This window comes from Garra rufa, chromosome 5 (assembly GCF_049309525.1).
Source record: "Garra rufa chromosome 5, GarRuf1.0, whole genome shotgun sequence".
Classification (NCBI taxonomy): domain Eukaryota; kingdom Metazoa; phylum Chordata; class Actinopteri; order Cypriniformes; family Cyprinidae; genus Garra; species Garra rufa.
In genome coordinates, this window is record NC_133365.1 from 27,442,687 (window position 1) to 27,464,109 (window position 21,423).

General features: G+C 37.2%; 2 protein-coding genes across 2 annotated transcripts; both read right to left on the reverse strand.

The window, feature by feature from the left end:
* Positions 1-1,322: 1,322 nt before the first annotated feature.
* LOC141334808 (uncharacterized) lies at positions 1,323-2,010 on the reverse strand. The gene is made up of 2 exons (XM_073840034.1): positions 1,871-2,010; positions 1,323-1,572 (listed from the first exon to the last, which is right to left on the reverse strand). Exons 1-2 carry the CDS (start codon positions 2,008-2,010, stop codon positions 1,323-1,325), a joined length of 390 nt encoding a protein of 129 aa, XP_073696135.1.
* A 16,114-nt stretch (positions 2,011-18,124) lies between these two features.
* On the reverse strand, positions 18,125-21,423 carry LOC141334323 (uncharacterized). The gene is made up of 6 exons (XM_073839377.1): positions 21,232-21,423; positions 21,056-21,142; positions 20,903-20,944; positions 20,477-20,601; positions 20,307-20,396; positions 18,125-18,607 (listed from the first exon to the last, which is right to left on the reverse strand). Exons 1-6 carry the CDS (start codon positions 21,410-21,412, stop codon positions 18,497-18,499), a joined length of 636 nt encoding a protein of 211 aa, XP_073695478.1. The 5' UTR covers positions 21,413-21,423; the 3' UTR covers positions 18,125-18,496.

Below are 21,423 nucleotides of genomic sequence, written 5' to 3' on the forward strand. Positions count from 1 at the left end.
TCAAATAAGTTTAGTCAGCTTGCAATGTTAAGTTGAACTAAATTAGATATTTGTGTTGACTAAACATTTTTTTTTTAAGTTGAAATCACTTTTCCAGTGTGGTCCTTAGTTGGTCATGAGCTGGTTTAAGCTGGTCATGTACTGGTGCTAAGAACATCCTAAGCAACGAGCTCCTGCTCAGGACTAGCTTAAACCAGCTCATGACTATCTAAGGACCAGCTCAAACCAGTTGCCATGCTTCAAAACATACCTAACTAGCATAGGCTTTTTTTTTCCCAACAGGGTGTTCTTCTTAAAACACCAAAAAGTTGGGCTGGTTAGATTACAGATGCTTTGGCTAAACAGGTTCCTATTATTCTTTTTGGACATCTAACAGGTCACCCATTTTACCCACAGCTTGTACTAAACACTGCTGATCCACAAGTGATACTACGATGATATACAACCTAGAGCAGGGTGCTCAACCGTGTTTCTGGAGATCTACCTTCCTGCAGAGCTCAGCTCCAACCTTGATCAAACACAACTGAACAAACTAATTAGGATCTGAAGAAGCCTCCGAAATCACTGAGATCACTGAATTCTGCAGGAAGATAGATCTGCAGGAACAGGGTTGGGCACCCCTGACCTAGAGAGTATAGACAATGAAAAGATAAATAAAAGATAATTGCAATGTTTGTTTTTTTCACTGCGCCCTAAACAATATTAGGCTATTATTATTGTTACATTAACCCTTATAATAATGGGTGTCCACATTATTTTGTCCAACCTCTGTATGTATGAAGTTTTTACAGTAGATGAATCCTTCTGTTATTGAGACTGCTTTTCTTGTGTATGGTTGTGAAGAGGCTGGAACCTGTGAGTAGACTTATGTATCCAATGGTTAAATTTTTTTTTCATGTCTTTCTCTTTCTGTCTCTATGTTCAGTCTGTGCACGCTCTCCCTCTGACAAAATTAAATAAATATTTCAGTTATTATACTCTGCAGTGCATGCAATGTCAATATTTTCATTCAGCATATCCAATGTGCAACTCTGTTCTGCAGTAAGACTGAAGTGGAGATGGCTAGTTAACTCGCTATTGAGAAAAGTATCAAAATTGTAGCATGTGTCAGATATGCCACTCCACTCAAACCTGCAGCAAAGTATTACATTTTACTGTAAGATCCAATTTGTGCAAATGCTTTTCTACAAGATTAATTTCATACCTCTTATTATAGTTTGTTTTATAACAATTAAAAATAATAACCAATTCACTTGTGTACATAGTTCTGTATTTCTAATTTAAGTAATTGAAGTGAACTAAATATTGAGATTAAAAAAATCCTAATCTACACGAAGATTTATAGTCTGTAATGCATCTGTGTAATCTTGATTATCGTCATCTTCTTCTGTAACAGCAGAGACAGAGGGGTTAATCTGGCTATCTGGAACCTCCATAGAGTGACTTCTACGGGTTAACATCTCAACAAGCTCTGTTGCATGTGTCTGCTCAGTCACAATCTTCAGGGTAAATCTAAGTGGGTTCCCCACATGTGTGCCATCAACTGGAATAATCTCTATTTCGGCCATTTTCCTTGAGAAATAGAGAGAGAGAGAGAGAGAGAGAGAGAGAGAGAGAGAGAGAGAGAGAGAGAGAGAGAGAGAGAGAGAGAGAGAGAGAGAGAGATCATACTGTAAGCAAGAAGGCATAATGTACAGCAGGGATGCTCAATTCTGCTCCTGGATTATCTTCATAAATCATAATTACAAACAGAAGTGTTGGAATAAACCCCAGCAACAGGAATTAGCACCCTTGATGTATATGGGATTGATAGTGTGTTTATAGTAAACATATCTGTTTATGAAGGCACAGTGTGTGTATGTTTTAGTACTCTGTGGGTGTCTGTGTGTGATGTCGTTTTATGAGCCAACACACAGCAAAGATGACCAGCAGGAGGAGCAACAGCAACACCACAAACACGATGAAAATGTCAGAGTTCAGCCACCTTGACAGAGAATCTCCGGATTCCATCCCTAAATTAAAATTAAAATGGAGAGTAACACATGCTCATGAACTGCTTTTTTGCAAAATTTAGGCTACATAATAAACTAGGCCTATAAACTATAGCCTACTATAAACTATATAACTATAAACGTTACATTATAAATCGCTAAAAACTGTTTGATATTTACATGAATTTCAAACGATAACAACAGCTAAAAGACTTTGAATTTAAGTTTGTACAAATATGTAGGCCCTGCGTTATAAAGTAATATGTCCTTGATATAGCCTACCTGAATATTGTCTGTTTCTTATGAACAATGAACGTGGTCTGTCAAAAAATAGAAGCACTGTGGCCATAATATAATTCAGATTAAAATTCAAGTGAGGATACCAGCTTGATATTACTAGACAGGCTTACGTTTTGTTGTTGTTGTTGTTGTTGTTGTTTTTCACTTGCAACAACGGTTAAACAGTTCAACACTTCAAAACATAACAAGAAGGGGGCGCTGGAACCCGGGGAATCTATGTAAAACTATATTCAGTTAGTCAAGAATGGTCACTCTTCTGCCAGCCAAGAAGGACGATGCAAAAGAAGAGCAAGAGAACGAAAACTAAGTGATCATAAGAAATAAGCTGAATTTATTAAATAGCCAAAAATCTGCCTGATTCCATTCGTCTTGAAACTAATACATCAAGTGTTCTCAAAACAAGAAAAGACGATGGAAAATTATTGCTTTTTAAAATGTCATTGAAAGTCTTGAAGGGAGACATCCACTTCTGGAGACAATACAGTTATTCTTTCTAGTAGTTACAGAGAAGCCTTGCCTTGCAAATGCTGATAAAGCATTAAATATTATACATGAGGTTATATATGAACAGCAAAGAAGCACAACACAATATGTATGCAAGCTGAATGTAAGTAAAACATCATATTATTTGAACTGAATGTAGAAAATAATATATAAAAAATAAAATAAAAATAATAATAGTAAAACAAGATAAATAAAACACAACATATGCGTATTTGTTCTGAGTAAGCTGAACTTTGTTCCAACGAATTTCTCCAGTACATACATTACAACTCTAATTTGAAATAGCCATTGATGGCATGGCCTTATCTGGATCACTTTAAACTACTGAGTTATGAGGACAAGTGCTTCTGAAGAAGAGGAGGATCATCAAAAGGTAGGCAAAAGTAATGACGATTAAGACAGAGAAGAAGTCTCAAGCCTGTATATCAATGTATCTGTGATGCATTCTCCTCTCACACACAAATCCTTCTCCATTAACTGTACCAACATCAGCCATCATGGTATCACACTTATGATATTTGTCATCCTGAAGAACAACAAGAACATAGTCAGAAGGACATTTTAACAGAAATATATCAAAATTATGTTCACAGAAGTGACAAATAATTTGACATATTTTAATATTATATTTTATTATATTTTATTCAATTTTAATTTTAGTTACAGATGAGCAATGTTAATTTTTTTTATTTTTGGGGGGCTGCTTTATAGCAGATGTTGATGTTGATGTTTGCATCATTATATTCCTGTTTATCCCTGTAAAGTTGCTTAATCTGTGTTGTATAAAGTGCTTTATAAATTTGAAAATAAAAAATGGTACATTTCAAGTGCATTACCGATGATCCACCTGATGAGTCTCTTGAGATCAAAAACTGCTTTCCATTGGTTTTAGACATCAACCAAACCTGCCCATGCATGTACACACATACATTCATCAAATATTTTACAATTCAAAAAGATTCAAATTAGTAAATAATAATATAATAAATTTATTTTAATATACTGGTAAACTTTAAGTGTAAAGTACCTTGACAATAAAAATAATAACCAGTTTATGAGGTAAAAATGACCCCCCCACATTCAATATATGAACTATTCAATTAAATTTGCATCCCAGTCTCATAATCACACATCATCTTTATAAACTCATCACCATACATCATCTTCATTAACTAATAATGTAATTACCTTTTTCTATACAGTAGTAGTTTTAATTGCATAGTGTTCACTTTATTGTTGCGTGTTGCTTTTTATAAATATTTATTATTTTGTATGTTAAACATTTTGAAACATTTGGTTTATTATTTTTTTTTACTGCTGGTATTTTTCTATAATGTTTTTACATAAATTCTTAATTCTACTTCTAAATGAGCAAAACTAAACCAATGCTGTACAATTACTTGTGCAGAAAGAGAGAGGTAATTGGAGGGAAAGCTGCTGTACCTTGTTATGCTCAGTTAAAACAGCCAGAATGGCACCTCTCTTAGAACAGAAGCTATTAGCAGCGCTGCAGTCACTGCGGCCACTCCAGAACAAATAAAACACACTGTCATGGAGAAGCCACATTTCTGAAAGATAACAAAGAAGAATAAGTATTAAATAAAGAAATTGAAATTGGTTAGTTAACTAAATTAGTTTAGTGAGTGTTATTTGCCATACTAGGACAGTTTTAGAGCAAAACCACAAGAGACAAATGTTAACAGTTTGGTTTTCCGGTTTAGCTCAAAAGATGATGCACAATACTGTCAAAATGAAAAACAATGTATGAACATTTAGAACAGAAATTAAATGTCTAATAATAATATCTAATAATGACGTCTGTGTGAATCAGTTTATATCCAGGAAGTAATTTTTTTACATCATTAAGCAAAAATTGAAATGAACCTTTTTGTTCTTGTATTGGTTGTTTTTCTATGTTGTGAAAGTCTGGGGAGAAAACATATTCAGAAATGTGAAATGTTTTACTGACGCCATTTTTTCTAGATTCATATTTAGTGCCTCAATAAATTTCAAATGATACTTACAAATTAGGCCCACAATAACAAGGATAATAGCTGCGATAAGAATGTTCACAGCAAACAGGAAAAACACATACTTTCTTTCACGGTGTTCTGTTAAATAGAGATTAATAGAGACTGTAAACTACATGAAAAGTTTGTTCCAACTATTCCATCCATCCTTCCATCCTCTGTTGTCTTACCTGAGACCAGTGTTGTACTGTTAATAGTTCCTTGGTGTGCAGTGGGTGGGAATTGAAGACTTTGATAAAGATCTTCTGTTTTAACAGCATAATTTTTTGTCATCTCCCTCTTCCCTGCATCTCCCTCACCCTCTTCATGTTCTTTTGCAGACACATAAAAACGCTGCTGTAGCTCCATCTTACTCACAGGTAATTTAGTAATTGCACATGCACACAGTTGTAAGACTTATATATCACACCCTCTGAGACTGGAAAAATTGTTGTGATGCTGAATGTCGTTTGTGGCTTTGCTGACTAGACAGTACAAAATGTTTGTTCACATCCTTTGAAGCGTTTTTAAGAAACAGTCACCTATACATTTTTACGAAATAGCTGTATGTTAAAGCTTTGTTCTTTGACAAATGATTTTGGCAACATAAAAATGTTCGGACTGTGATACGTTTCTGTAAATCATTCTCTGTTGTATCAAGCCTTAGCGGGAAATGCTCAAGACAAGACATCTTGTATGAAATACTATTAAGCATGTTTAGAGTAATTAAGATGTCTTTCCTTTGGGAGCACATGTGGGAGTAGAAGAAAATTAGGTGGATCATTTAGCAAAGCAGAAATGATTCATTATAGAAAAAAATATTCTCTATTTCGGCCATCTTCCTTGAGAAATAAAGATAGAGTTCAATTATAATGAAAGCAAGAAGGCATGATGTACAGCAGGGATGCTCAATCCTGCTCCTAGAGAACTACAGTACGTTCCTGCAAATATATCTAAACCAGCTAATTAAGATCTTTAGGAACACTTGATGATTACAGACAGAAGTGTTGGATCAAGATTATAACTGAACTTTGCAGGAAAGTAGATCCCCAGTAGGGGTGTGCAAAGCAGCCGGTATTTGTATCTGTATTTGTATTTGTTGAGGGGGGAAAAGTATTTGTATTTGTATTTGTATTCGAGTAAAATTCAAAATAAGTGTAAAAATCCTGTTTTTTTTTTTGCGCGCTTAACTTTTCATTTACGTTATAGTGCAAGTATTTTGTAATTATATCCATTATAATAATTACTGATATGCAATATTGGTTAATGTTTTTGAATATGTAACAAAGAACGTCATTGAAAAAAAAATAACATGACAACCATTACCTCATCCATGGTTAAACCAACTAATAAAATACCATTATGAACATTATGAACCCCACCAACACCAGTCCTTGTTGGAGGATGCTGAAAATGTTCTTCTTCTGAAAGAACTTCTTTCTTGTGGCGTCTGCCGTTGCTAAGCAACCATGACCTGATCTCTCAATGACGACTCTGAAGTTTCAGCAAAGCATAAATGGATTTCCAGCATTAAAAATCGCTTGCATTAGCTCTGCTATTAAATGTCTTTAAAAATGGTTATTCATGCACAGATATGATCAGCTGTTTTTTCAACGGTATAAGGGAAAGGGTGAAGCTGATTTGTTGGTTCTTGTCATATGACCTGCATGCGCATGTGGCATTCTAAAAAGTTGAGATGTATTTATCCAAAGATTATAGAATATTTATCTCGATGCGGCGCGGACGCGCCTGGAAAAAATGAGCGCGTAGCACCGTGTGAGCGTTGCTTTCATTATGAGCGCGCATACCGCGCGTCTACATTTGAAATAACGACGAACTTTAGCGCGCATTTGAACGGCCCCTAATAGAATAATCTCCCGATCGATCTCTGCTTCCCAAAGTTATAAACCCAGTTAAGGTACAGAAATATATTCATCAAAAATAGCGACGCAGTGAAGTCTTTTTTCACCCAGCCGAGTCTTCTCTGTTGCTATGTGGAGCAGCCTGTGTCAGCCACCTCTTTTAACAGTTACACTGACTGCGGTCTCCTGTGGAAACGCAGCTTTTTTGATAGAAAGTTTTTCTTGTTCCCGAATACAAATATGTATTAAGGTATTTGTTCGAAATAAGTATTCGTTAAAAACACGCTATTTGTGCCTTTCCGAATACCGTATTCGGGTTCGGCTCCACCCCTAATCCCCAGGAACAGGAATGAGCACCCTTGATGTACATGGGATTGATATAGTAAACATATCTGTGTTTATGAAGGCACAGTGTGTGTATGTTTCTGTAGCCTACTCTGTGGGTCTCTGTGTGTGATGTTGCCCTATGAGCCAACACACAGCAAAGATGACTAGCAGGAGGAGCAACAGCACAAACACCATGAAAATGTTACATTCTCCTGATTCCAGTCTCCTTACATTCTCAGTGAAACGTATGAAATAGGGGAGATTGGGGACAGTTGCAACACTTTTTGCATTTCCTTTCCGTTTCTCAAAGACTGTTTGTATTAGAAAGCCAAAATGTTAATACAATAAAGCCACATCTGTCAGCTACTCACCCATATTGCTGCAACATGTGTACATATGATAAAATACGCACAACTTACACTTAAATAGACAATGTAGGGGACAGTTGCAACATTCAATAAAATGTAATTAAATCATTCTTAAATATCATTTTGCAATTTCTTATTTTTATTTGTGCACAGTCAGGGTCTTTAAAAAGATAAATTGGCTGTATAAAAACAAAGAATAGTAAATGAAAAACATTCTTAAGTAACAAGTAGATTTTTTACCTATTCACTTAAAAAAAGGAGAGATACCTAACTATTAAAGGGGTTAATTATTATTATCATTATAAAATTATGTAATGTTATGGCAAGCTTTTAAATCAATGTTGTGGTAAGGGACAGCATGTTGGGACGGTTGCAACAATACTTTTTTTACCAAGAAAATGATTTTTTGTAGAAGGAATGGTCACATGTGGCTGATTTCTTCCAGGAAGTATGAGGGGCCAATAAAGCATGTGCAGTATGAATATCATCACTGTATCTTATTCCTGATGAGCCTTGTTGCAACTGCCCCTTGTTTCAACCGTCCCCACTCTCCCCTACACTGTAAAAAGTTTTCACCAGATTCAACTTAAAAACTTAAGTTCAGCAGCTGCCTTAAAATTTTAAGTTAAATCAGCTTTGTAGTTAAAACTACAAGTCATTTTAACTCAAATAAATTAAAATGAGTTGATTTAACTTGTGAGTTTAAATTACTTAAGTTGATTTAACTTAAAATTTTAAGGCAGCTGCTAAACGTCTAAGGTTATGTATGCAACCCTGGTTCCCTGAGGACAGGGAATGAGACGCTGCGTCCTGGTGGACACTTTGGGAACTGGCTCCAGTGGGACCGGTTCTGAAGCAAGCTATAGAACAACATCAATGAACTTGACATTGGCCGGCGCCAGCCTATGACATCATTAACAAGGCGCCAAACAGTATAAAACGGGCGCCTGTGAATACATCAACCATCTTTTTGTCTGACGGAGACGTAAGCGGGCCCGAAGCATGACTACGAGACACAGCGTCTCGCTCCCTGTCCTCAGACGTTCCCTTCCGGAGGGAACTCTACGCTGCGTCCTGGTGGACACTTTGGGAATGTCTATACCAACGCCGTCATGCTGAGGGATAAGTGATCAACTGACTGATTGAGGAGTCAAGAAGGAACATCACCCCTGCTTCCAGCGAAAAACGCTTGGGCCAGAGCCTGAGCTCAACCTCACAGGTCAGCTCAGAGCTTCATCGCGTCATAGGTAGCTCGGCTACCCAAGCACGGAACTCTCAAGAGTGGAGGCCTTCTAAGCGAGAGAAGACCTAACTACACTCAACGCCACAGAAAGTAATGAAGCGTACAACTAAGCCTTCATACTAAGCGGAGTTCTGAAGAACGGAGGCTTCAGCAGAATGACTCTCAAAACGAGAGGAAGCCTGGCAACACTCTGTGCTTGCAGGAAACAACTCTAAGAGTGGAGGTCTCATGAACTAGCTACACTCAACACTGGAGGTAATCAGTGAGGCTTAACAGCCTACATAACAGAACTACCTGCGTGGAGATTCTGGAGAGTGGAGGCTTCAGCAAGAAGACTCTCTAAACGAGAGGGAGCCTAGCGACACTCAACCCTAGAAACAGTGTTATCTGGATTGGAGTTGGAAAAACCAGAGGTTTTTAGAACCAACCCGAGAATGGGAACGAAGGGACTGCGTAACCCACACCGTATAGGTTTTCACGAAAGAACCCAACACTCGGAGGGAACTTTACCACTAATGTGGATTTCAGGAAGTGCTTAAAGACTCGCTTGCACTCACCACTCATGTGGATTTAAAGGAGTGTTTAAAGACTTGCTTGAGTACTCACCACTATTGTGGGTTTGAAGAGGTGCCCAGAGCATAGCGAGGGAAACACCATATTACTATCTTAGGCGGTAGCAAGCGGAGCTTTTGGAGAGCTCTAAGGAGTGGAGGTCTCAGAATGATAACCCTCTAGGTGAGGGGAGACCTAGCTACACTCAACGCTTGGAAGTAACAAGACTCACAGAAGAGCTCACATGCTGAAAGCAGAGCTCTGTAGAGTGGAGGCTTCAAAACTGAATCTCTAAAGAGAGAAAAAGCCTAACAACACCCAGTCAGCGAGGCTCAGAGGAGCCTTCAGCTGATATGACTGTGAGAATGGGCCTAGTAAGTGAGCTTCTTCCGAAGTGAAGGTCTCAGAAACGACTCTCGACCGAGAGGAGTCCTGATACACCATGCTACCAGACATGGAGTTGGAAAAAAACAGGGGTTTTTAGAACCAACTCAAAAATGGGAACGGAGGGACTGCGTAACCCATACCATAAAGGTTTTTAGAAAAGAACCCGAAACTAAGAGGGAACTTTACCACTTGCGTGGATTTCAGGAAGTGCTCAAAGACTCGCGTGTGCACTTACCACTCATGTGGGTTTTAGAAAGTGCTCAAAGGCTTGCTTGAGTACTCACCACTTATTGTGGATTTGAAGAGGTGCCCAAGCTCAGTGTGGAAACCTATGTTTACAATGGTAGCAGATTGCTCACAAGAGGTCTGAATTTCTGGAGAGCGGAGGCTTCAACAGAAACACTCAAACGAGAGGGAGCCTGGTGACGCTCGATCCAAATAGGAAAGCTCTAAAGAGTGGAGGTCTCAGCATGATGACCCTCGGTTGAGGGGAGACCTGGCTACACTCAACGCTAGGAAGTACCAAACTCACATAAGAGTCTACATGAAGGACTCTGTAGAGTGGAGGCTTCATGGAATGAATCTCTAAAGAGAGAAAAAGCCTAACAACACTCAACCTTGGCAGAGGGGCTTTAGCACAATACCAAGAATAGTTAGCGAGGCCTCAACAGGGCCTACCAGCTTTTACATTATGAGAATGGGTCTAAAATGAGCTCTTAAGAGTTAAGGTCTTAGCACAACGACTCTCGGACCGAGAGGAGACCTGAATACACATTGCTACCGAGAATGGAGTTTGGAAAACCAAGGTTATGACCAACTCGAGGATGGGAACGAAGGAACTGCGTAACCCATACCGTATAGGTTTTCAGAGAAGAACCCAACACTTGGAGGGAACTCACCACCATGTGGATTTTAGGAAGTGCTCAGAGACTTGCTTGTGCACTTACCACTGAATGTGGATTTGAGGGGGTGCCCAAGCTCGGTGTGGGCCAACACCATATTAAATATCATGACGATAGCAGTGCTCACAGTAGACCTATGTACCAGAAGCGGAGCATATGGAGAGTGGAGGCTTCAGCAGAAAGACTCTCTGAAACGAGAGGAAGCCTGACGACACTCAATCCTAGGTGGAGAGCTCTCACGAGTGGAGGTCTCTGTAAAACGACTCTCAAGTGAGAGGAGACCTAGCTACACTCAACACTAAAAGCAGTTAGTGAAGCTAAAAACAGCCTACATGAACTACCTGAGTGGAGCTCTGCAGAGCGAAAGCTGCAGCTAGATGATTCTCAAACGAGAAATAAGTCTAACAGCTCTCAGTCTAGGCTGTAAGAAAGACTGTGAGAGCAAAAAAGGTCTCAGCATAACGACTCTCTAGGCGAGAGGAGACCTATTCAGCAGCACTTAAGAGTGGAGGCTTCAGCAGACAGACTCTCTAAATCGAGAGGAGGCCTAACAACACTCCGTCCAACTCGCTCTGAAAGGGGAAACTCCTAAGAGTGGAGGTCTCACTTGTATGTGTACAAATACTCAAAGGGAAGGGACCTGACTACAGTCGACACCTAGAGGCAGTTAATTATGCTCAGCAAAAATAAACCACCTCAGTGGAGTTTCGGAGAGCGAAACTTGAAAACATAACAGGAGGTGCTAAAACCCTAAAAAACTATACGCAAAATTTCACAGTGCGATTCAGGGGATTCTGTGGGAAGCCCTCCACTTCCACACTGCTCTCAGAACCGCTGTAATTGCGGCTCTCTGGATCGCTCTCCGTCTCACCATTTTGTGTGTGTGTGTGTGTGTGTGTGTGTGCGTGTTGCACTGCCGCGCTGTGCAAATGAGCTGTCTTTATGCGCTTAGGGAACTCCCTTTTTATGCAATCCATTCTCTATTCCTGGGCCATTCCACCAAATGGGTGCCATTTCTGTCCCATCTGTGCTTTAAATACATTTATAATAAATTTTAAAAATAAATTTATAATATTTTGGATAAAATACACATTTTAGCTGTGTCCTCAGGTTTCCACAGTCCTGTTACCCTAAACAAGGTAAAATTCCATAAGACACATTTTCAACATTATATTGCAACATCTGGATCTTATGAAGGCAATGAAATGACCAAAAGCATATGGTCTTATTTTCTTTTCTGTATATTTCTGTATATTTGATGATATTGTAACGGGAGTATCATTATAAATATACTGTTTCTTAGATATAATCTTTGAGTATTCTTATAATATTAGCATGTACTCCATGTGGCTAGATTATATGTATTTACTAATTTTATCCAAAAATCTCAATCGTGTTACTTTCAGTCTTGTTACTCATATACTCATATATCTTATACTTATATATAGTAACTAAGTAATAGTAACAGGAGTGAGCAGTGTCATCATATTTATTAATATAAATATTAGGCTACATCCATATTAATCTAGATAAATTTGAATGTTTTGGCCTTCTATCCACACTGAGCTGATGTTTTCGCCCAGAGAAAATCAATGGTTAATCCTACATTTTAGTTTCATACAAGAGGTTCACTTGATGTAACTACAGTGGTATTTTCTTTGTATTAACCTAGAGAATCTAGTCTTTGATGCCAATCTCTCTCTCTCACTACCAGAAAAAAACACTTTTCGCCATTGAAATGAATGTCGTAATAATGAAATGAATGAAACACCTTTAAGAGCTTGTTTAATATTCAGTCAGTCAAGATAGGTAACTCTTCTGCCAGCCAAGAGGCAGATGCAGGGGAAAAAAAAGAGAACGGAAACCAAGTGATCGTGCTAAATTTATTAAATAGCCAAAGATCTGGCTGATTCCATTTTCCTTTAAACAAATTAATCAAGTGTCCTCAAAACAATAAAAAAAGATAATGGAAATTTATTGATTTTAAAATGTAATTGAAAACCTTTATGGGAAACAAGCTCTTATCTGTAACTTCTGGAGACAATACAGTTATTCTGTTTACTAGTACAGAGAATAGTTTTACCTTGCACTGACTGATAAAGCGTCAAGTTAAATGTCAGTAAAAATTATATGATATGAACTGAATGTATAAAATAATATTTAAAAGTAATAATAATAATAATAAACAAGATAAAACACATATGCATATTTACTCTCTGGAAGCTGAACTTTGTTCCAAGGAGCTGTCACATTTCAGCTCCAATTCCAAATTGCTTGCCATTGATGGCATGGCCTTATCTGGATTATTTTAAAAGATTCACTTTCCTCTCACACACAAATCCTTCTCCAAGATCTGTACCAACATCATCGGTCATAATGCCACAATCATGATCTTCGTCATCCTGAAGCACAACCAGAACAGAAGGACATTATAACAGAAATGTATCAAAGTGGTGTTAACAGAATGTGAAATGAGACACATATTTATTAGAATGATCAATAATTATGTTATTGATTTTAAAATAAATTAGTATTAGTATTAGTAATAGAGTGTCATAGCAGACACCTAAATCCCATATAATTTTATAAATATTACTGTTTTTGTGTCACGGAATGTAGTTTTAAGAGGTTTTCAGGCAAGAATGTACTTGTTTATAGTTCAAATATGCAGTTTGTTTTCAAAGAAAATCATTTGAAATCATCTATTTGCTTTGTCGCTTTCGGACGGGTGAGCTCCAGATGGTCAGTGGGCGTTCTGCACTCATCAGTCCGCTCGAGAGAGGTCTCACCATGGCCAGATCTTCTGGAATTTACTGCTGGCTCTGATGATACGTAAGAACGTAAGAATCACTTTAATCTAGTTTGCTGCTTTGGGAAGGGGTGTGGCAGGGTGGAACACGGTCTACTCTGTTTGCCAATCACAACGCAGTGGGACTGCTAACCAATCACAATACATTTGGTTTTTCGGAAGGTGGAACCCGGAACTAATCGAGTCGTTTGTGCCAGCCTGGGGAGAAAGCTATTGTAATAATGTAAATTATGGGAAAAATTATGCGTTTTCGAACCACCAAGCATGACAGCATGTTCAAGTACACCCCCAAAATAGAGACTTTGTAAAATAGCATAATAGGACCCCTTTAATCACACACGCTCAGTCCATCTTTCTCTCTCATAATACTCATACACAATAAAGTGAGGTTTTAATGCAGTAATACAATACAATACAATACAATGAAGCAACTCATGTTTGTTCGTTACCAGTTCTTGTAATGCCAAGCCAGCAGAGGGAGCCCTTACCCATGAACTGACTGTTGCTGCTCCCTCTGCTGCCTCGTTGGTTACTTCCTGTTTGGTGGCCATTTAAGGAGGCCTACACCAAACAGGCCCCGCGAAGTATTGTTTTGCTGTGCGGACTCTACTAAGCATTTTTCTCCTGTCTCATTGCCTTGTTTTTGCCACGGTTTTGTTTCTTAGTCATAGTTTTGTTTCTTAGTCAGAGTTTTGTTTCATGGTCATAGTTTTGTTTCATAGTCATAGTTTTTCCTTGTTTCATTGTTTTGTTTGCTACTTTGGACTGCTCACTTGGATTTTGACCCACGCCTGTCTACTGGATTACGCTTTTGTCTTGCCCTGGATATTACTGTTTGCTGTTGTTTTGACCCTGCCTGTCTTGACTACGATCTGTTAAATAAAGCTAGCGTTTGGATCTTCAACGCTTCCCTGAGTCCTGCGTTTAGAGTTCTAAAGTGACGTTTTGGAATTAGTAACGGAGGCTTATGCTCAGCTGATCAACCTTCAAACTTTTATTTGAATCCGTTGTGGAAGAAAGTAGTTTGCACAAAAGAGGGCTTTTAAAGACACTCCATTGTTATTTTGTTTATGAACACTGCCCTCAAAAAGTTTGAAAACACCCCGGCAAAGTGTGGTTTTGGGCGATATCAGCATAGTGTGAATCATCTTTGGGCAATTCTTTAGGAGGCTTGGAGTAATATATTATGTCAATGTTTGAATAAACTAATCTCTGCCCAGATTACGCAAAGCTGTAATAGCTGATAATGGTGTATATTTTGATGAATCGAAAATGTAAGTTTTTTCTATGTATAAACTGTTTATGTAATAAAATATGTTTTCGTAGTTTGTGTTGTCCCTTATCAGTGTAAAATTATCACAAATTAAAAAGGATTCATGCAAATATTGTCCAAAACCCCACTTTTCTAGGGCGTTTACAAACTTTTGGAGGGCAGTGTATTTACACACTCGTGCTGTCGAAATGTTGTATAAACACAATATCACACTTGTAGACTTTTATTACGTATTATATGGCGAATCACAGCCATGCCGATATACAGCCATATCTCAAGTCTACTCGTTTATATTTATACATTATATTTATATTTCAGTATTATTTATATATTTTATTTTATATAACTTTATATTCAGTTAGAGTATGTTCAATATCTTTTCTACACACACACTTCATATTTATACACGATCACACCACCAAACCCTCGACCACACATCCTGTTCCCACGTACATGTCTCTTCACTGCAATTTGTGTTAAACAGAATTCAGTAGATTTATGTTCTATTGTCATTCATCACATATACATAAATCTTTTTTTATTTCTCCATTTCTGTTACTGATGGAGTGACAGAAATTCCTTGCCACTGTTGACTCTGCTGGGGACACTTAAGCAATACTATTGATACTGTACTGACAGTAATGAGAACATCACTGTTTCTACAGGGCTGCATTACAGCTGAATTAAACTCAATCTGACAATCTTTACACAGTTATTGAACAGAACTGAATCAACACTAAACTGACATCAGCTGAACAATGACACTGCTTTACAGTAGAATTGATCTCTGTTTGCATAATTTAATCTTTAATTATTGATCCCTGTAAAGCTGCTTCAGAACCATTTGTATTGTGTAAAGTGCTATGTAAATTTGAAAATGGAAAAAAATTAAATAATAACATTTCAAATGCATTACCACTGATGGAGAATCATTGTCTCCAGATCCATCTGATGAGACTCTTGAGACCAAAATTTGCTTTCCATTGGTTCTGGACATCAACCAGACCTGACCACACACACACACACACACACACACACACACACACACACACACACACACACACACACACACACACACACACACACACACATACACTTAACAAATATGTTCAAATTCAAAAAGATTCAAAATCACATTTAATTAATTTAAATAGAAATAAGTGAATTTTAATTTTAACCATATATAGTCAACTTTAAGTCTAAATTACTTAAAAATGAATAAATAACAATTTATGAGTTAAAAATGATCCCGCATTCAGTATATGAACATCACCTTCATAAACTAATAATGTAATTACATTTTTAACTCTGATAGATTTTTTACATATTGTGTTGGTATTTTTTTAAAATAATGCTTTTACATTAATTCCTAATTCTACTTCTAAATTAACTAAATTAAACTAATGCTGTAAAATTCTGTAGAAAAAGAGAGGAAAGTGGATGAATAGCTGCTGTACCTTGTTATGCTTAGTTCAAATGGCCAGACTAGTATTTCTCTTAGAACAGAAGTTCTTAGCAGCGCTGCAGTCACTGCTGTCACTCCAGAACAAATAAAACACATTGTCATGGAGAAGCCACATTTCTGAAAGATAACAAAGAATAAATATAAGTTAGTTTGTAGTTTGAAGAAAAAAATATTTTAATAATCTAGAAACCATTAAAAATATCTTTGTATTCATAATGGTTTTGCGAGTGGCATTGGCATTTTTTTTTTACATCATTATGGTAGAAGATAATCTTATTTAAATCAATGTGATATACGAGTTAAATTAAAAGTAATCCAAAAGTAATCTGATTATATTACCTAAAATGTGTAATCTAACAGATTATGTTAGTGACTACATTTTTTGTCATGTAATCTGGAATCAGTAACAGATTACAATTTGTAAGTAATCTACCCAGCTCTGTACACAGTTTATATAAAGTTTTTCAATGTATGTTTCAAACTGGAAATGTAGAAATTAGTTAACATTACTTTCTTCTCACCAGTATCAGTAAAAGTTTTAAATGAACCATCTTCTCCCTTGGTTGGTTGTGTTTCTTTGTTGTGAGAGTCTGAGAGGGAAATGATATTCATGAATATGCAGTGAAACTACATGAACTGTACCTGTTACTGTCAAAATTCATCTGTTTAGATTATTATTTAGTGCCTCAATACTTTTCAAATGGTGTTTGAGCTTAAACTGTTGCTGTGCATAATACTTACAATTTAGGCCCACAATGACAAGGATGAGGATAATACCTGAGATCAGAATGTTTACGGCAAACAGTAAAAACACATACTTCCTTTCACTGTGCTCTGTTAAACAAAGAATAATACAGTGGTTTTGAATATAAACTATATATATGTAAGTTAATTGATTTAATTGATTCCATTAATTTCTCCAATTTGGTCTTACTTGAGACTAGTGATGTACTGTTCATAGTTCCTTGGGCTGCAGGAGGTCTGTACTGAAGGCACTGATAAACATCTTCTGTTTGAAAGGCACTTCTTCTCTGCGTCGTCTCACTCTCTTCATATTCATTCATAGACACAGAAAAATGCTGCTGCAGCTCCATCACACTCACAAACACTTAATGACACATATGCTCAGAATCACACATCACATGATCTGAGGCTGAAAAAACTAGTTGAGATGCTCTATGGCTTGCGGTTGTGTTGACTAGTACAAACCTCAACACCTAGATCAACACCTACATCCGAATGTCAGCGGATGCCGTGTCAACTAGATGAACCCCAGAGACAGATCATCAAGAAAGAACTCCTACCCTAAACGGCCACTGGAGCAAGGCCACGGGAACCAGATGAGTCCTCTCCAATTTGACTTTGATGCAATATGGAACTTTTGCATTATTATTGACACTTTATTGTCTTATTTTAATACTGTAAGGTTGCTTTGACACAACTTGTATTGTAAAAAGCGCTGTATAAATAATCTTGACTTGACTTGAGCAACCATTAAGCAACCAACTAATCCTTCCTTATCATGTTTACTAACATATACACATGATCTTCACAAATTTAATTTGTGAATAAACCTAATTAAATAAATAAATGTGATCAATAGTGTATGCATATTGACAAGCAGTTAAATCCTCTACTCTACGAAGGTGCACAGATCCCTTTAGTTATCATAATGGCAAAAGTGTCCTAATTCACCTGGATTTACCCCACCTATGTATGAAGCTTTTAGACTAAATGTATTGTCCATTCTCCAAACTGCTTGTGGATGCTGGAGCATATGAGTAGATTAAAAAAAAAAAGATGTATGTATTCAGTAATGCATCTGTGTAATTTTGATCATTGTCATCATCTTCTGTATGACAGACAGAGGGGTTACTCTCTCTTTCTCTCTCACTCTCAAATTGCCAATTTGGACCCGTTTTTGCCATTGATGTGTCTGGGGAAAAGTCCCAATTATATTGAATTACCTCTATAAGATTTTGCCTATTCAGTCAGTCAAGAAAGATAAGTCTTTTTCCAAAAGGCAGATGCAGAGGAAGAGCAAGAGAAGAGAAACCAACAGAGCTGGAGGTTTCCCCCTCAGTATAAATAGTTAAAACACTGGAAACTGGAAGTGATCATAAGAAATTAGCTGAATTTATTGAATAACCCTAATAACACTGCCAAAGATCTGCCTGATTCCATTTGCCTAGCAGCAAATTCAAGTGTTCTTAAAACAACAATAAATTCATTTCTAAACAATGATTGCTTTTTAGAAATGTCATTAAAAGCCTTGAAGGGAGATAACTTCTTATCTGTAACTTCTGGAGACAATATTGTTTTGTATACTATATTGTCTAGTGATTACAGAGAGTTTTGCCTTGCACAAATTAATAAAACATTATTTTATATGAACAGTATAATAATTAAACAAGACAAATTAAGTACAACACATATGCATGCTGTCTGGAAACTGAACTTTGGGTCAAGGAGCTGTCCAGTACATACATTCAGCTTCAAAGTCTTCAAAATACACATATGGATGGACGATTCACTCTCCTCTCACACACAAATCCTTCTCCATGATTTATGTCAACATCATTGGTCATGATGCCACACTCAAGATCTTTGTCATCCTGAGGTACAACCAGAACATAGAAGACATTTTTACAGAAATGTAATAGAATGATGTTCTCAGAATGTGAATTAAAACATATATAATTCATATTAGATGAATGTAACACAATGTAACATTTGCATGTAATGTAATTATAAAACGGGTAGTCCTGGTCCTTGATTCTGATTGGTTGAACAGCGTTCTAAGCTGTTGTAAATTACACTACAAACTGTGTCTCATTTGGAAGGCTGCGCCCTCCGGAGGTTGAATCCTCTGTAGGACGTGTATACGAAGTGTCCTTAACTTAGAACAAAAACGAGACGGCCTTCGTAGGACGGGAGGAAAGAAAAAAAGGACAGTTGGAAAATGAAACAGGATTTATCATGTTACTATGCAAACAAATTTAGAGCATCGTTGCACTCTCACACTACTTAAATGAAGGGAAATTATTTTTAAATTTGTAAAGTAATTTGAAAAAAAAAATGCTTTTGTTTTACTTGTTTTATTTTATTCAATGTTTCAAGAGCTGCAGCATATCTGTTAGAGAAAAAATAGGAGGATATTAAGAACAACCTTATCCGTTTTTACAGATTTAAATGATAAACACTACATCTTAGCTTGTGTGTACATCTGCCGGTGCCGGCATTTTTCAAATTAACGACAGTTGTTTACGGCGACGCAAAGAATTGTGGGTTATCTGTAGTAGCAAAGGATACATCTCATGCATCCTTCGAATTTCTGTGAAAGAAGGTCGCATTTGAAGTGTCCTACTTGCTTTCCTGAAATGAGACAGCCTCGATGACGTATGCAGCCTTTGAATGCGACCTCCGGAGGGCGCATCCTTCTAAATGAGACAATGGGCAAATTCCAAATGGAAGTGCGCATCCCTACGCCCTACTCCCTCCGAAGGGCAGATCCCTTTGAAGTGAGTTCTTTTAAGGGAGTAGGGCATTTCTGTCTCTTTTAACCGTTTGGAACTCCCTTGGCGAAGGGAATGACTGACGAAATGTTACCTTGACAACGCTGCGCAAACGTGATCACTAACGGAAATCACTTCCGTGAAGTGACCATGGAATGTTCCCTTCGCTAACGGCCTTCTGGAAGGGCCCTTCGTGAAGGGATTAAGTTGCTCACTTTCGTTTGGAACGTCCCTACAAATGGCGTTCCCTTCTAGAAGTGCCCTTGAAGGGCGCAAAATAGCCGTTTGGAATTCGCCCATAGTAATCCACAACCTTGTTTATGTTTGTGTGTTGCTCGGTAACCACTTTGTTGGAACCACAACTGCTTCTGAGGAACTACATTGTTTGGTGGAAAAATACAGTTTTTATTCATATGATTACACTTTATTTGCTGTTTTTTTTCATGAAACCTTACTACGTAAATGGAATAAAAACAATAAGCCCTGTGAAGCCGTGGTTTACAGTAAATTTATAACAGCTAAGGGGTGTTGTTAGGCACAACGCAAAGTGGCTTCTTGAGGCTTATTGCTTTAGTAAGACACACTTTCTAACATACTTTCTCACATGCTTTTCTTATTTTTCTTCTTTTTTTTTTTTTACTTTTCCTATGCTGTTTTGTGTAAATGAGTGGTTTTATGTACTGCTGCCATTCATCATATATACACTATAAAACAATTTCTTTTTCAAGCTCTCAGTTTTACAAATCTCCAGTAGCTTTAAAAGATTTGAAAAAAAAGTCAATTTTAAATATTCAAATACCGCTGATGGAGAATCAATGTCTCCAGATCCATCTGATGAGGTTCTTGAAACCAAAAATTGCTTTCCATTAGTCCTCAACACCAACCAGACCTGCCCAAGTACACAAATACATTCAACAATGTGTTCACATAAAAAAGGGAAAAAGAGAAGAAAGTGGATGGATGCTGTACCTTGTTATGCTCAGTTAAAATGGCCAGACTGGCATTCCTCTTAGAACAGAAGCTCTCAGCAGCGCTGCAGTCACTGCGGCCACTCCAGAACAAATAAAACACATTGTCATGGAGAAGCCACATTTCTGAATTATAAGAAAGAAGAGTATAAAACATAGAATAGTTTGTTAGTTGATTGGTGTGTATTCGTTTTGTGAGTGTCATCTGCTAAACAGGGCAGGTTTAGAGCAAAACCAAAAAAGACAGTTTGGTTTTTCAGTTTAGCTCAAAAGATGATACACAACATTGTCAATATGACGAACAATGTATAAACATTTAAGACAGAAATGTAACAAACTGGAAATAATTTAATAATGAAGTATGTGTGAATCCGTTTATTTTCAGTAAGTACATTTTTTACACCAGTAAGTAAAAATTTAAATAAACCTTTTTGTCCTTTTATTGGTTGTGTTTCTTTGTTGTGAGAGTCTAGGGGGGAAACATGATATTCAGAAATGTAAAATATTTTACAGACACAAATTTTTCTATATTATTATTTTGTGCCTCAATAAATTTCAAATGCTGTGCAATGATACTTACAGTTTAGGCCCACAATGACAAGGATGATGGCTGAGATAAGAATGTTCACAGCAAACAGTAAAAACACATACTTTATTTCACGGAGTTCTGTTAAACAGATTAATAAAGATCTGTAAACTACATGAAAAATTTTGTTCCAACAATTCCATTCATCCTTCCATCCTCTGTTGTCTTACCTGAGACCAGTGTTGTACTGTTAATAGTTCCCTGGTGTGCAGTAGGTGGGAATTGAAGACACTGATAAAGATCTTCTGTTTTAACAGCATCATTTGTCTGCATCTCCCTCTTCTCTGCAACTCCCTCACCCTCTTCATATTCATTTGCGGACACAGAAAAACGCTGCTGCAGCTCCATCATGCTCACAAGCA

What these genes read in the sequence shown, in the direction of transcription:
- LOC141334808 (XM_073840034.1), bottom strand. Translation starts at nt 2,010, where the DNA reads ATGGAATCCGGAGATTCTCTGTCAAGGTGGCTGAACTCTGACATTTTC. An exon ending in CACACACAGACACCCACAGA is followed by an intron (nt 1,573 to 1,870) that starts GTACTAAAACAT and finishes CTATTTCTCAAG; the next exon opens with GAAAATGGCCGAAATAGAGA.
- LOC141334323 (XM_073839377.1), bottom strand. Translation starts at nt 21,412, where the DNA reads ATGATGGAGCTGCAGCAGCGTTTTTCTGTGTCCGCAAATGAATATGAA. An exon ending in TGTCATTGTGGGCCTAAACT is followed by an intron (nt 20,945 to 21,055) that starts GTAAGTATCATT and finishes TTTCCCCCCTAG; the next exon opens with ACTCTCACAACAAAGAAACA. An exon ending in ACATTGATTCTCCATCAGCG is followed by an intron (nt 18,608 to 20,306) that starts GTATTTGAATAT and finishes GTTGTACCTCAG; the next exon opens with GATGACAAAGATCTTGAGTG.